This window comes from Buteo buteo, chromosome 7, assembly GCF_964188355.1.
Source record: "Buteo buteo chromosome 7, bButBut1.hap1.1, whole genome shotgun sequence".
Taxonomy (NCBI): domain Eukaryota; kingdom Metazoa; phylum Chordata; class Aves; order Accipitriformes; family Accipitridae; genus Buteo; species Buteo buteo.
This window is the reverse complement of record NC_134177.1, coordinates 30907583-30920585: the sequence shown is the minus strand read 5'-3', so window position 1 is coordinate 30920585 and position 13003 is coordinate 30907583. Positions and strand designations below refer to the sequence as shown.

General features: G+C 37.6%; 1 protein-coding gene across 4 annotated transcripts in view; it reads right to left on the bottom strand.

Moving 5' to 3' along the window:
- The window catches only part of ARMC8 (armadillo repeat containing 8), an 81642-nt gene that overhangs the window by 8772 nt on the left and 59867 nt on the right, over positions 1 to 13003 (bottom strand). For 3 of the 4 annotated variants that reach the window (XM_075032173.1, XM_075032176.1, XM_075032175.1), the window contains 7 exons: positions 12048 to 12248; positions 9361 to 9456; positions 7621 to 7703; positions 7240 to 7321; positions 4654 to 4740; positions 2402 to 2494; positions 1781 to 1930 (listed from right to left, as the gene is read on the bottom strand). In XM_075032173.1, the coding sequence (XP_074888274.1) occupies positions 1781 to 1930; positions 2402 to 2494; positions 4654 to 4740; positions 7240 to 7321; positions 7621 to 7703; positions 9361 to 9456; positions 12048 to 12248 (792 nt within the window). Of the gene's footprint in view, positions 1 to 4; positions 1208 to 1780; positions 1931 to 2401; positions 2495 to 4653; positions 4741 to 7239; positions 7322 to 7620; positions 7704 to 9360; positions 9457 to 12047; positions 12249 to 13003 lie in introns of those variants that run through there. The other variant, XM_075032177.1, reaches the window with a different exon arrangement.

Sequence of the window (13003 nt, the reverse complement as noted above, 5' to 3'; positions counted from 1 at the left end):
GCCAAAGCAATGACAAAATACAATCAGCGTAACTTTCCAGACAAAGAAGGGACATTCCTACTTGAATTACTCTAAGTAAAGAGTAGCAACACTGTACAAAGATCCTAGCTCCTAGTGAGGTCTCCCAAAACCAAGAACTTTTCACAGCAGAAACACTTCATAATATTCCTCTTCATTTGAAGCCTGGTCTTGTTTGAGTGAGCATGATATGGGCCTTGGTTCTGATTTCACTGTAACCTGTAGAAAAGACACTGGTTTACCAGTTGCATGGAGGCCATTCAGTCTGAAGACTGAATCCTGCTGGACCCAAGCTCTAAGTATGATGCTGCAGTTAGAAAGAACCACTTCTCTTCTGGTAACAGGGGGATATCAGAGAGGGGTAAGAAAACTGAGTTTCCTTATCTGGTATTTGCTGCTCTTACTGGAACACTGTGACCAGGTCCGATATCCACATTTCAAAAGTCTGAGAGGATTCAGAGAATTAAATCATATACATTACTTATCATCTAGGAAAAGTATCTCAAGTTGAGACTTACAGGTAAAAGGTCCTTTGATCACAGACTATAAACACCCATACTAGAATAAAATTGATCATTAGGAGTAACAGAAAAAGATGAAGCTAGATTTACTGGATTAACTGATACCAAAACACAAGAGTGACAGCAAATAGCCATCAGAGATTACCAGCACATGGCACTCTACAATTTTTTAAGACATTAGGGATTCTTGTAGGACTTTTTAAAATTGCTAATAATGAGACTTCATTCAAAAGCTGCTGGATGAGGTATTCTGGAGTGAGTTTTGGGTAGAGAATGAGAATGGTTGGTTCTGGCTCTAAAACATACCACAGAAAGTAGGTGAAGCTGGGACGTAGATTCAGATGAAGAACACCTTAAGTGATAATGAGACTCTGCTGTCAAGAGCTCAGGGTGAATTTAATGAATGACTGGTTATTAAATATCTTTTCACATTAAGACAGAGCTAATTTTCTATGAAGCTTATTGAGACTCAACGAGTACAAATATCAGAAGATTTTTTGCAGTGACCTTTTTATGGTAGAAACACAATACGTGATAAATGCACAGTAGAGGCTTCGTGGTTTTTTTCCCCCACAAAAATGTTGGCTTGCCAAATGTTTGCTGCATGTTTTCCCTCTGTTCTTCACAGGGGATTACCCCTTTCTTTTCCTCCACCAATATCTTTCTCCCTGTCAAAAACAATTCATGGGCTTACATTTTCAAACCATTTTATTTCAGTGTGTAAAATGAACGTATGCATTTTGTAAGTGCACAGTCCCACAGTCAAATTCAAAAAGCCAGTACTATCTATATAGTTGGATAAGAACAGAAATATTTCAGGTGTCAAGAAAGAAGAAACACAGCTATCCTTAAGATATGTACCTCTCCACACATTGACTCAACAGTGCAACCCTCTTATTGTTGCTCTGGGACAAGTTTCACAGAAAGACTGTTAGGAAAATAATTTTGCTGAAAGCTAAATGCAATGGAATTGAACATTAAATGTAACTGTCTAGCTCTGTATTTGATAATAATTACAAAGTTTCAGTGGACGTAGAGAATTCTTTCAAATGTTTTCTTACACTGATTTGTACATTTGGTTACAGACGCTTGGATAAACCCAAGGGCCTCAGTTTTAGCAATATATCAAACATTAATCTTACACAGAAAAATAACTTGTCTTACAAAAAAGATTAAGAATTAATTTGTATTGTCTGCATGTGTGATCAGCTTTCAGAAGGTCTGTTTGCAGCTCTACTTACTGGGCGAGTAGATAGAAGATTCCTGAGCAGTCCCAAAGTTTTCATGAGAACATTTACATCAGAATCAGAAAGCAACTGGAATAACTGCTCTGTACTCAGACCTCGTAAAATGTCTGATTTGATCTTCTGTTCTGCTTGAAATGCCATATTCTGAAAGAGACAAAAATTTTTTGCTTCATTTTTTTACCTTAAACTTGGGCTTTCACTGTTTTAGTAGATTATTACCTACAAGCATATATCCTTGCTAAAATTAATCTTGCAAAGGTTAAAATTTATGAGGAACTGCTACACAGTGAATTAAATTTCCACAGTCTTACAGCTGACCTGGTTATTACCTGCTTCTATTTGTCCACTGGCATGCTATTGACACTACTTAACTGTTTCCCTGAATGATCTTGGCAACCAAACTGGTATCAGAACTGAAGAGTTTATTTTATCTTATGGACTAATTGATGAAGTGTTCCAGGCTGACACTGTTTTCCTTCTGTAGTTAGGTGGAAAGACAAGCTAGATTTCAGCTACGTTATTTTTAATAACAACTGATGAGTTCTTTAAGTTACATTCACAAACTTTTTAAGAAGCAAAATCACAAGAAGTATTTTATCAGTGTGTTTTACTTACCATTAAAGCCCAAATGCCGTTCACTCGCAAGGCAAGATTTTCACTCTGTGTTAAACTACATAGAAGTTCTATGGCTCCCGATTCTAAAATAGGCTAAAATGTAGAGGGGGGAGGAATAAAAAAATCTTTAAAAAACTACTTAGACTCATTAGACATATATACAAATGTAAAGACAATACAAAAAGAGTCTTGATTGTATCTTATTCTTGAGTTTACAACATGTCCATTCACATGAACTGGCCAAACCATACCCTATATTCATAAGCATTAAAAGATAGGGTTTTATGGAAAAACTCAGGTCAAGCCGGGTTTGTTCTCATGTGTATCCGTGTATGTGTACACATGTATATACACAGCCATACATGCGTGTGTGTATATATACAGATATACACACACATACTGCTGTGATACTATACACACATCTGCCACACTCACACAAGCAAATTGGTTTCCCCCAACAACTTTCAGTTTGGGACTGCTCTCCAAAACCAGTCTTCCTTGAGCACTCACATCTTTTTGGGTATCAAGTGGGACATATGTGACTGTTTAAAACAGATTAAGGACAATGAAAGCTACTTGATACCTTTCTTGACGTTTGATCCTTGTGTTTAGTAATCAGACCAAACTAAAATCCAACAGAACAACTTCAGCATAATAAAGAAAACTGGAGACTGTTCTTGATGATCAGATTGAAACGCAAAACCTTGGAGTATCACATCTTTAAATGATGGGAAAAATATCAACACATGCACCTTTTCTTTCAAACTGATTAATGTAATGAAAGTTAAGTTTGGAACAACTGCTTTCAACCCAAACCGAATTTGAAGTACTAGTTTTATCTAAGACCTGAAGAGCTCACGTGCTAAAAGGATTCATCCAATGACTTATGTTGCTCTAGTTTGTAAGTAACTTTCAGAAGTTACTACTTCAAAAGCAGTGAATAATTGAACATATCTGAGTTTTGGGGAAGTTGTGTGGGTTTTAGCCCGCTTAAGAGCTGAATTCATCAGAAAACAGGAATGTGTGGGAAAGGCTGCACTTTGTAGGAACAGGCTCATTTCACTGAATAGCAACAAGACCATAACAGAACCAGGCAGCTGCAGTTTGTGCCAAAGTTCACCTCGTGCCAGGCGCTTGTGTACTGCAATAAGCTGCCAGTGATTTTGCCATGGGCCTGGTAGCTGGCTGACTCCTAGGGACTTCTCCACAGCCATGGCAGGTGGGAGATATTCCAAAATTGGTTTTGACTCAGATCTTTTGCAGGGTAAAAATATAGATCCACTCCAGCTTTGTTTATTTACTTAAGTGACTGATAGTTTACATACAATTTTCAAAATACTATGTAGAAAAAAAAGGGGATATATCAAATAAAGATCAGATGGCTTTTAGATGCTTTCAAATCTAACATTTCTAAATTTTCCTTTATTTTGCATAAGCAGTATTTTCTTTTGGGAATGATGTTTTTCTACATGAACCACATGTCCTGATAGAAAATTCAGTACTTCAATCCAGTTTGTAGTGGAAACACTACACTGACTATGACCTGCAGCATGAATAAGAAAGCCCATGGGCCAGTGAACTGTGCCTGTCGTTATTTCAGTTTATTTTCTGTGTCACAGACATGAGTAAAACTACCAGATCAATCAATCAAACCAAGGTAATCTAAAGTGCCCTGTAGGAGCCCACACATATCACAATCTTCTGAATGTTTCCAGCTATTAAGAAATATTTAAGACTTGGGGAATTGCTGCATTGTTATGAAGTATTGATGTGTATGTATGATCTGTATGAAATACAGACATTGCAGAACTCAAGAACAGATATCCTGTATTGTTCATTCAAGAACAATAATAACCACAAGACTCAGCTATGTCAGCATTTTCAAGATTACAGCAGTAATTCTCTAAGACAATGGATCATATTGCCAATTATTAGTTTTTCTTCTTGCTTATGAATTTTTGAGATAATAGTGTTTTACAAGTAGAAAACTCCAAAATTTCACATCTACTTTTCTTTAGAGACTACATTTAACTATTCAATCATATTTAACTGTCACAGCACTGTAAACAGATATTTTGCCTTTTTTTTTTTTTTTTATTCACAAGCTATCAGTGGTACAGTCTGCCTCACATTACAGCCATATAATGCTCCACAAGCAGTGGCTACCAATTAAGATACCTTTATGCTTATCAAACCATTGTATAATGTAACTTTTGACGATTACCTCTTCTTGTTTCTGGATAAATACTGACCTCCTTGCTTGGAGAGAATTCCAGAAGAAGATTGCATAGCGTGGAAGATGCTACTACAAGAATTTCATTTGGAGCATTCTGTAAAACCTGCAGTCACAAAGGGGAGAGTGAGGAATCTCCATTAACTAGTAGAATAAGGAAGGGATCATTTTGAAATCAAATACCTGTAATTATGCTGCACTTTGATATTCCATACTTAAGGAGAGGCTTTGATGCTAGCAGTGCAGAGCCAGACAGCGCTCATTCAACTCAATGTGATGATACACATTACATGACAAGCTGGAGCAACGCAATTTTAAAGAAACCAGATTTGAGAGCTTTCAGGTCCAATTTGAAAGAAATCAATGGGAACAGATCCCCGCTCTGCAAAGCATACGTGTGCCGGCAGTTGTAATTTAGCTCTGCAGCCATTCTCTCAACAGAGAGCAGGCCGTGTCCTGCAGTGCACCTCTGTGTCATGGTTTGCAGAAAAGCGGAGGAAGCTCCAGGAGGAACCTACTCAATGCTTTTGTACTTTGTGCAAAGCACAACATGGCAAATTTCTTCATGATCATCCTTTCAGAAAAGCGACTAGCCTGGAACAAGTTATACTCTGTCTTATCTGTGCCTGGATCTCCAGCAGGACCAATACATGCCATTCTTAAACAGAGCATCTGCCCTGCATGTTCTGAGAAAACTCAGTGAGGAAATAGGCATGGAGGATACCACTTCTCCTCCAGCAAAGAAAGGGGGAATGGATGGGTTGTTCTGTACCACCTTTTGTTTCAGAGCAGTGAGCAAACTGCAAACATTAACAATTAACTGCATTTACAGTGGCTTGCACTAAAGAATGTATATGCAAGTCCTATAGTTTTAGATGTTATTCTTCCATGGCTTATACAGCTCTACATGCTAGGGGAGAGAGAAAGGACTTACATAGTTGTTATTAATCAAGACTGAAAATTAATTTATTTATTATTACTTTTTATTTTCTATTAAGAATAATTCTTGACATTTTGGAATGAACACACAAGTTTCTGACTTCAGCTTATGTAATAAAAACCAAAATGAACAACTGCCAGCAGCTGTGTTTACACAGAAGTCTGACATCTACATTAGTTTTTTTCACATGGCTCTCCTTTTATGCTAGTTGTGCTTCTTCAAGCAATCCTGACATTTTTGTGTATTACATTTATAAAGGTTTGATGTTTTCATGTTCGGCCTTTTGCAAACTCTTAACACATTCAAACCATTCCCTCCAAGACCCTTCAGGTGATGATCATGAGTCCTGAATCATGGGATTATTACACTACAGTGATAGCACAAAACCTGCATGAAAAAGTCTCCCTTGACTTCCCAATAAGACTAATGAATTAGACATCCATGGATTAGTAGTCAAAATTCCCACAACCAATCCAAGGATGAATGCTGAACTTTCAATAAGTGTATTGTGTATACTTTTAGAAAATAATTTCCCCATCATCACTACCATGAAACTGTAGAAAAAACTAGGCCCATACTTTAGGGCCTCTAATTCATACAAGCAACATAAAAGGCTGAGAAAGGCTCTTGGCCTGCAGCCAACACGATGGCCAGCAAGTGTAGTATAATGAGTCAAATTTTCTTAAGACCATAACTTGTGAGAATTACAACACAAGCAGAACAGAGAAAATCAGGCGTGAATAAAATGTCACTGAGTAGTATGCCCAACAGGCATCTGTCTTGTATTGAAATATCACCAGAAATAACTAAAGGATCTCCTGATCATTTACTTCCTTCCGGACTCTTGAGTAAAGCTTTGAACAGTCAAGCTCACATGACTGTCTCATTATCAGGCTCATCAGCTCATTTTTGCCAACAACATTTTCTCTGGTCTGGCTATTTTACTTCTGAATAGAGAGTCAAGCTCACTTCAGGTGAATCTCTTGATGATTCTCATGGATGACAATATTGCCCAAGCTTTCAGGCTTCTTGCTAGCAGACTTTGCTCCTCATTTTCAAGGTCTAAAAGATGTTGAAACTGAGAAACTGGTTTATTTACCTGCACTTAATGACAGTGACATTACAGGATAAGAGATGATATATACCTTACACACTTTGATCTCATTTAATCTTGTGGATAATTGCATTATATTAAAATCTGTCTTTTTAAAGATCTTGTTGAGCTCTTTGGCTTCAGTTTTAGAATCTGCAATGAGATCTAGAAGGTAGAGAATTACAGGAGAAAACGCAGATCTAAATTCTCTTGTAGGACTTATAGGCCATGTCTGAACTGTGCCACCTAGTCTGAGCTCAAAATTAAAGGACATATAGTCCTTGTAGTGCACTATGTAAACATTAGGGATAACTCAGCCTCACTCACTGATCACTCAAAAAACCCAAACCAAACCAAAAACTCAACCAAAAATCAAGCATGGACCACAGTCCTCTTTGCTGCTGCTTGACCTGTGTGGATTTATGACTCTTATGAGAAGGTCGTGGAATTTTGATTTCTAGGTAATTTCTATTTTGATTCTACAGAAAGGCATGAAAATTGAACAGAGACCATATCCTCCTTTAATGGAACAGAACACTTCAGTAGTTGAGACTTGACTTTTCTTTACTTACCTTCATTAAAGGTTTCCATACAGCATGATCCTGAAAACTTGTCCTGAGCTGCTGTACAGAACGGGACAAACTGTGCAAACATCTATAACGGAAAAGAAACCTTCATTGTGAAACATACACACTCACACGTACACTACTGTAATATATACATTGCTTCTACACAAAGATTCAGCTTAGAATTTGGTAAGTAGTAGACTGTAAATAGCAAGAAGAAAATATTGTACTAGTCCAGGATAACTCCCCACCACCACCACCAATAAATTTTCCATCAGTAGAAATGACTTCAGATTAGCTTTTGAAAAATTAGCAGAAATTCTAACAAGTGTAGCAACAGACTTTGACAAGACAAAAGTATTTGTATGAATCAGAAAAGCCTCCTACCTGACTGCAGCTAATCGCACCTTGATACTAGATTCAGACAAGCCATTAACAATACGGTCCATCATATTTTCGGTCTCAATGATCTGGAGCAAAAAGGAATTAATATTATATGAATAAAATAATATAAGCATTTATGGGTTGCTGGGTTTTTGTCTGCAACATTTTAAATATTGCATACAAAAACTGTAGCTAAAAAACAGCAAGCCACATTCTCTTCCCAGAGTAAATGGAAAGTAATGTGTATCTGCATACAATTTAAAAAAAAAAAAAAGAAAAAAATCTACATTCTGTGCTCCACTACAGCTTTCAAAATGATTTTATTAATCATCAAGGAACGAGAGGGTTATACATATATGAATTACCCTTAATGTCATATTAAAACAAAATGGCCTTGTCAGGCATTGGAACAGGCTGCCCAGGAAGTGGTGGTGTCACCATCCCTGGAGGTATTCAAAAAAGGCATAGACAAGGCACTTCAGGAAATAGTTTAGTGGGCATGGTGGTGTTGGGTTACGGTTGGACTTGATGATCTTAAAGGTTTTTTCCAACCTAAACGATTCTATGATTCTACGAAAAGAGAGCACACAATATATAAAATATATAATAAACTACAGATTAGAGACATGTTATAGAGCTATCTGGAAATACACAGTAGTTCATCTGCCATATTTAGACATGGCCAGCACAAGTACTTAAGACTAGGATAAAAGGGAGTTAAATACCAAGATGAAAGACAGCTTTTGTATAATAAATCAACTTTGTCATCTACGCACCCATCACTTATCAAAAACAATGCTTCAATATGTAAAAGAAGGATCCTTACTATTAACTAAAGAAGTTCATCTTGCAACAAAATAGAAGTTTATGGGTTTGAATTCTGGAGATCCTGAATGGTTCCCCACTGATAAATCTTCCTGCTAGTTATCTTTTCAACACTGTGTTTTCCTGCCTCCTTTCTGTCCATAACTTTCTTCCCTCTGTTTTTCCCCTTTAACCAGCAAATAAACTCAGAAAATTCTCCTGCCTCCTGTACTTGCCACGTTTGACATTAGCAACTCCATACTTAATTTAAAAACATGCTGCTTTTAATAATTCATTGTTTAATTCCCCTCCACTTTCCACACATAAATTTTTAACTATATCAGTGCTCCAATCATCCAATCTCTTCCCTGTGATGTTTGAATAGAATTTGTTTTCCTTCACAGCAACTGCTTTGTTATGACAGTGCAAGCCCACTTGGTCACTTCAGAATCATGGAAAAAATTTTGGCTTTGTTTCCCAATATGATTAGACTTTCCAGGGTTTATTTTTGAAAAAACATTTGTTTTATAATAGGATACATGACAACAGAGGTATATTCTGTCCCTCAGAACATACATTTCAGAAATTATTCATATGCCACAACAATATTCCTGCACAGCTTATGAGTAGCAAGGACCACATGTTGAAAGACAACTTATTGTGAGAATCTGTAGTTCATCACTGTAAAGATGTTTACATAAATAAACCTTACTCTTATATTTTGTTATGGCAAGACGTTAATTTTTGTTCAAAACCATGCAAAGGAAGTGCAATCTGAAAGTTCGTTATCGTAACAGAAAGAGAGCTTTCTCCTTTCAACCTATTTACATCACAATGAAAAAAAAAGGGGGCTGGAAGGGTGCAAACTCTTGCACTGCCTTCCAGCCTAACTTTCAGCTACATCTTTGCCTGACTGCTAACATTTTTTCAAAGGCTCACCTTTTTTCGAATATCTTCATCATTTGCTCCCAGGGAAGCATAGAGCTTGAAAGCAGCCTGGCGCAGTTCATGGGCATGCTTCAAATCGTGGTCAAGCTATTTAAATAAAGCACAGATATGAAATTTAGACACTAAAAAATTACAGATGTGATATTCTTATTTGTTGTAATCTAGTGCTTGTCTACTGGGGTTTTGTCTACCACACCAAGGGTAGCCAGAAACACAAATGAACTGCTGTTCCATTAGCTGATGTCCACATTTACCAACTGAATAATATAACTGAAGTTAAGAATATGGTTAATTTCTCTGTGGAGTTACAGATAAGTCAACTTAAACAATTTGAGGCCAAAACACCTCCATAAAGTTACAACTCTATCCAGACCATATTCAGGCAAAAACGATTCTTATTTACCCAAGAGAAATTTATAGGAACTAGCCAGGAGAAGTGAAAAAATTGGGAGAGAATCAAGGGAAGTTTTATCAAGAGAACTGAAGCAAAAATAGGAACCAAAGCAGGTCTCTAAATCACAGGACCTCCATCTTAAGGTGGATGTTAACTTCCAGCTTCCACTGTAAAGGTAACACAGCAGGCTGCAAGCTGTCTAGGAGGTTTCTGGAAGGTAACTTCTTAACTCGTGTGCTAAAGGGGTGAATTAGGGTGATGCACTACTGGATAGGCTGCTCGCAAATCAGGAAAAACTGCTTAGGGGTATGATAATTAATGGGAGCACTAGCTATAGGGATCATAAAACAGCAGTGTTCAAGTTGCTGAGAGGCGTGAGAAAGGCACAGAGTACAGAGCCTTGACTTCAGGAGAGCAGACCTGGCAGAGCAGATGGGATGTACCCTGGCTTGTTCAGCCAGAAGAGAAGGCTGAGTGGAGACCTAAGAGCAGCCTTCCAATACCTACAAGGAAAACATGGAGCCAGACTCTTTATGGAGGTGCACAGCAAGAGGAGAGACAATAGTCAAATCAAAACAGGAGAGGTTCTTACTGGATATAAGAAATAGAAGTTCACTATTAGAATGGTCAAACTTTGGAATAGATTGCTCAGAGAGGTTGCTTAATCTCCATTCTTAGTGGTTTTCAAGAGCCAACTGGACAAAGCCTTGAGCAATCTCCTCTAAGCTCAGCACCGACCCTGCTTTGAACAGAAAATTAAGACTTTCAGACCTCTTCACGTTCTTTCCAATGAGAATGATTCTATGATTCTGACTGCCCTCAAAACTCTGTAGCAAAGGGTTCCACAAAACAATGCAATATTTAAAGTCTACACAGAATGCCAGAAAAGTGCTATTAAGCAGCAAAGCGCTGAAATAAAAGAACTGCCCAAAATTGAGCTGTATGAGCAATTCTCTCTGGTGCAGCTATATTAGAGCAGAATGTATTACATCATTGTTAAAAACATTTAAAACAGACAAGTAATTGGTTTGGTAGAGTCCTCACTCATGTAGTTTTTACCTTACAGGGTGTAATTCAAAGCATTCTTTACAAAGTAAGCACCCTGGCTTCCCAGCTGACTGTTTTTACAGACTTTCTGAACACTCAAAGCATTGTCATAATATTTATAATTGCCCCACTCACATTTGGAACTTAATCATATTTTTGATGCTACAGCCAACATTCATTATTCCTCAATCAGCTGCTAAACTTCCTTCTGCTTATTTAATTTTATACTGCAATTGATTTTTTTTTTTATATTTAATTTGCATTTTTACATGGAATTCAAGGCAGCTCTATATGCAGAATCAATGCCATTCTATAAAAGTCTGAAAGGCAAGTCTACCTCTTGGGCTAGTTTCAGAGAAAAATCAAGGTTCTGTAGCCCTTTTTTGGGGGGGGTACTTTCTAAAATAATCAGACTCATTAAGAGGGGAAGAGAATAGGCAATGGATATTTCCCTATGCAGAATATGAAAAACAATCTTGCTTCTGAGGTTGATGGATCCACTAGTGCTTTGGTTGATCCACTAGTGATTTGGAAAGTGTATGCAAATCTGCAAAAAAGAGTTCACCGATGAGAACTCCTAGTACAACACCTATGAAACTAAGTCTCCAAGGTCCATCTGGTCTCTGTTTATCCAACATCTTGCAAGTGCAGATAACTCACAATATGAAATGCTACATGACATCCACATGTTTTTCTGCTTTAACAGAATAGAACCATCTCTGAACTTAACATTATTCACAAACATGACCTAAGAATTGAAATCGCTCTTTCATCAGATGGACTATTATCTCTTACGAAGCTGAAATGTACTGGTTCCTGAAGGTAAGTCTTTTAAACTCTGCAAAGGAGAACCATGACAGATATCTCAGTCTGGTGCTTCATTGCTATCTCTGGAAAATGTAATGGAACTCATATGGTGAAGCTACATTAAACTGCCCATTGCCCATCTCTCTATATTTGACACAGAAGAATGGCAGCATTCTTCTTACAGGATGGGGAGTCCAGATATACACAATGATTTTAGTTTGGATAATAAAAGTTCCAGAAAAAGCAGTGAGCAAGCAAAGACTTGGGAACTATATGCATCAGGAATCAAGTTGTACTGGACCTCTGGTCACCTTTCTATTGAGGAACTCAGACATAAGTTTTAAATGGAGTAAAAAAAAAAATATCCTGAGCCCATTTTTTATTGGTTTTGCACATTTTCAAAGCTTCAGAACTGGATAAAGAAACGTACCCTCTTGATATCAGTGATTGCACTCACTGAGCTGGGATACTTGAAGTAGTCAGCAAGCATGACAATGAGGTGGTCAGTAATGCTGGCAATTCTCTGGAGCTCCACATCTGTTTCAATCAAATAGGCCAGTGTTTCTGCTCCTTCCACTCGCTCCTCCAGCAGTCTTTCCTTACTACACATTCGAACCAAACATGGCAGAGTCTGAAAAGTTTCGAAACAAACAAACAAAAAAACCACCACTCTTTAGTGCAGCTATGTTCATAAAGCAGCTCACAAAAAAAATCAAATAGCTATCCTACAGCAACTCTCAAGAAGTTCTTTACATTGGTACCTTCAGACAAAGATTTTAGTGGTTTTAAAGACTACACACACAGAGAAATTGTTCAGACATTACTAAGTATACAGTAGGCTACTTTCAACCAACTTCTCATGCAGTCAAAATTAGTCTGCGTGAATGCAATGCTTAGAAGTGACCATGGTCAAAGTTTCACAAAAGGTAAAAAAAACCCCAAAACCACCAAACACCAAAACAACAAAAACCCAAACATCCCCCCCCCCAAAAAAAACCCCATCCCCTCAAAAGTTCATATTTGCACAGGTTTATTCTTACTACACACAAGAACCAAAAGTACCCAAGCTGCCCTCAAGAAGTATTTGACCCCCCCTGCCCTTTTGTGATCAAAGATTGACTAAGGACAATGCAGTCAAAAATACTCTCAGGGCTTCCTTGACGCACACTGGCTGCTAGGAGTAGTAGGGAAGGGAGGACTACTCCTAAGTAGTATATTTGGTCAACCAGAAATGAAGTCTACTTGGAGTCCAGGTCCATTCTGCCTTAACCTGACATACCCTCCTACCTTGGTTACACTCACATGGCAGCATTTTTGTCATACCTTCTCTACTTTAAATATTAAAAACAATCAAATCTTTCTTTACCTGAAGCTCAATGAAAAGCA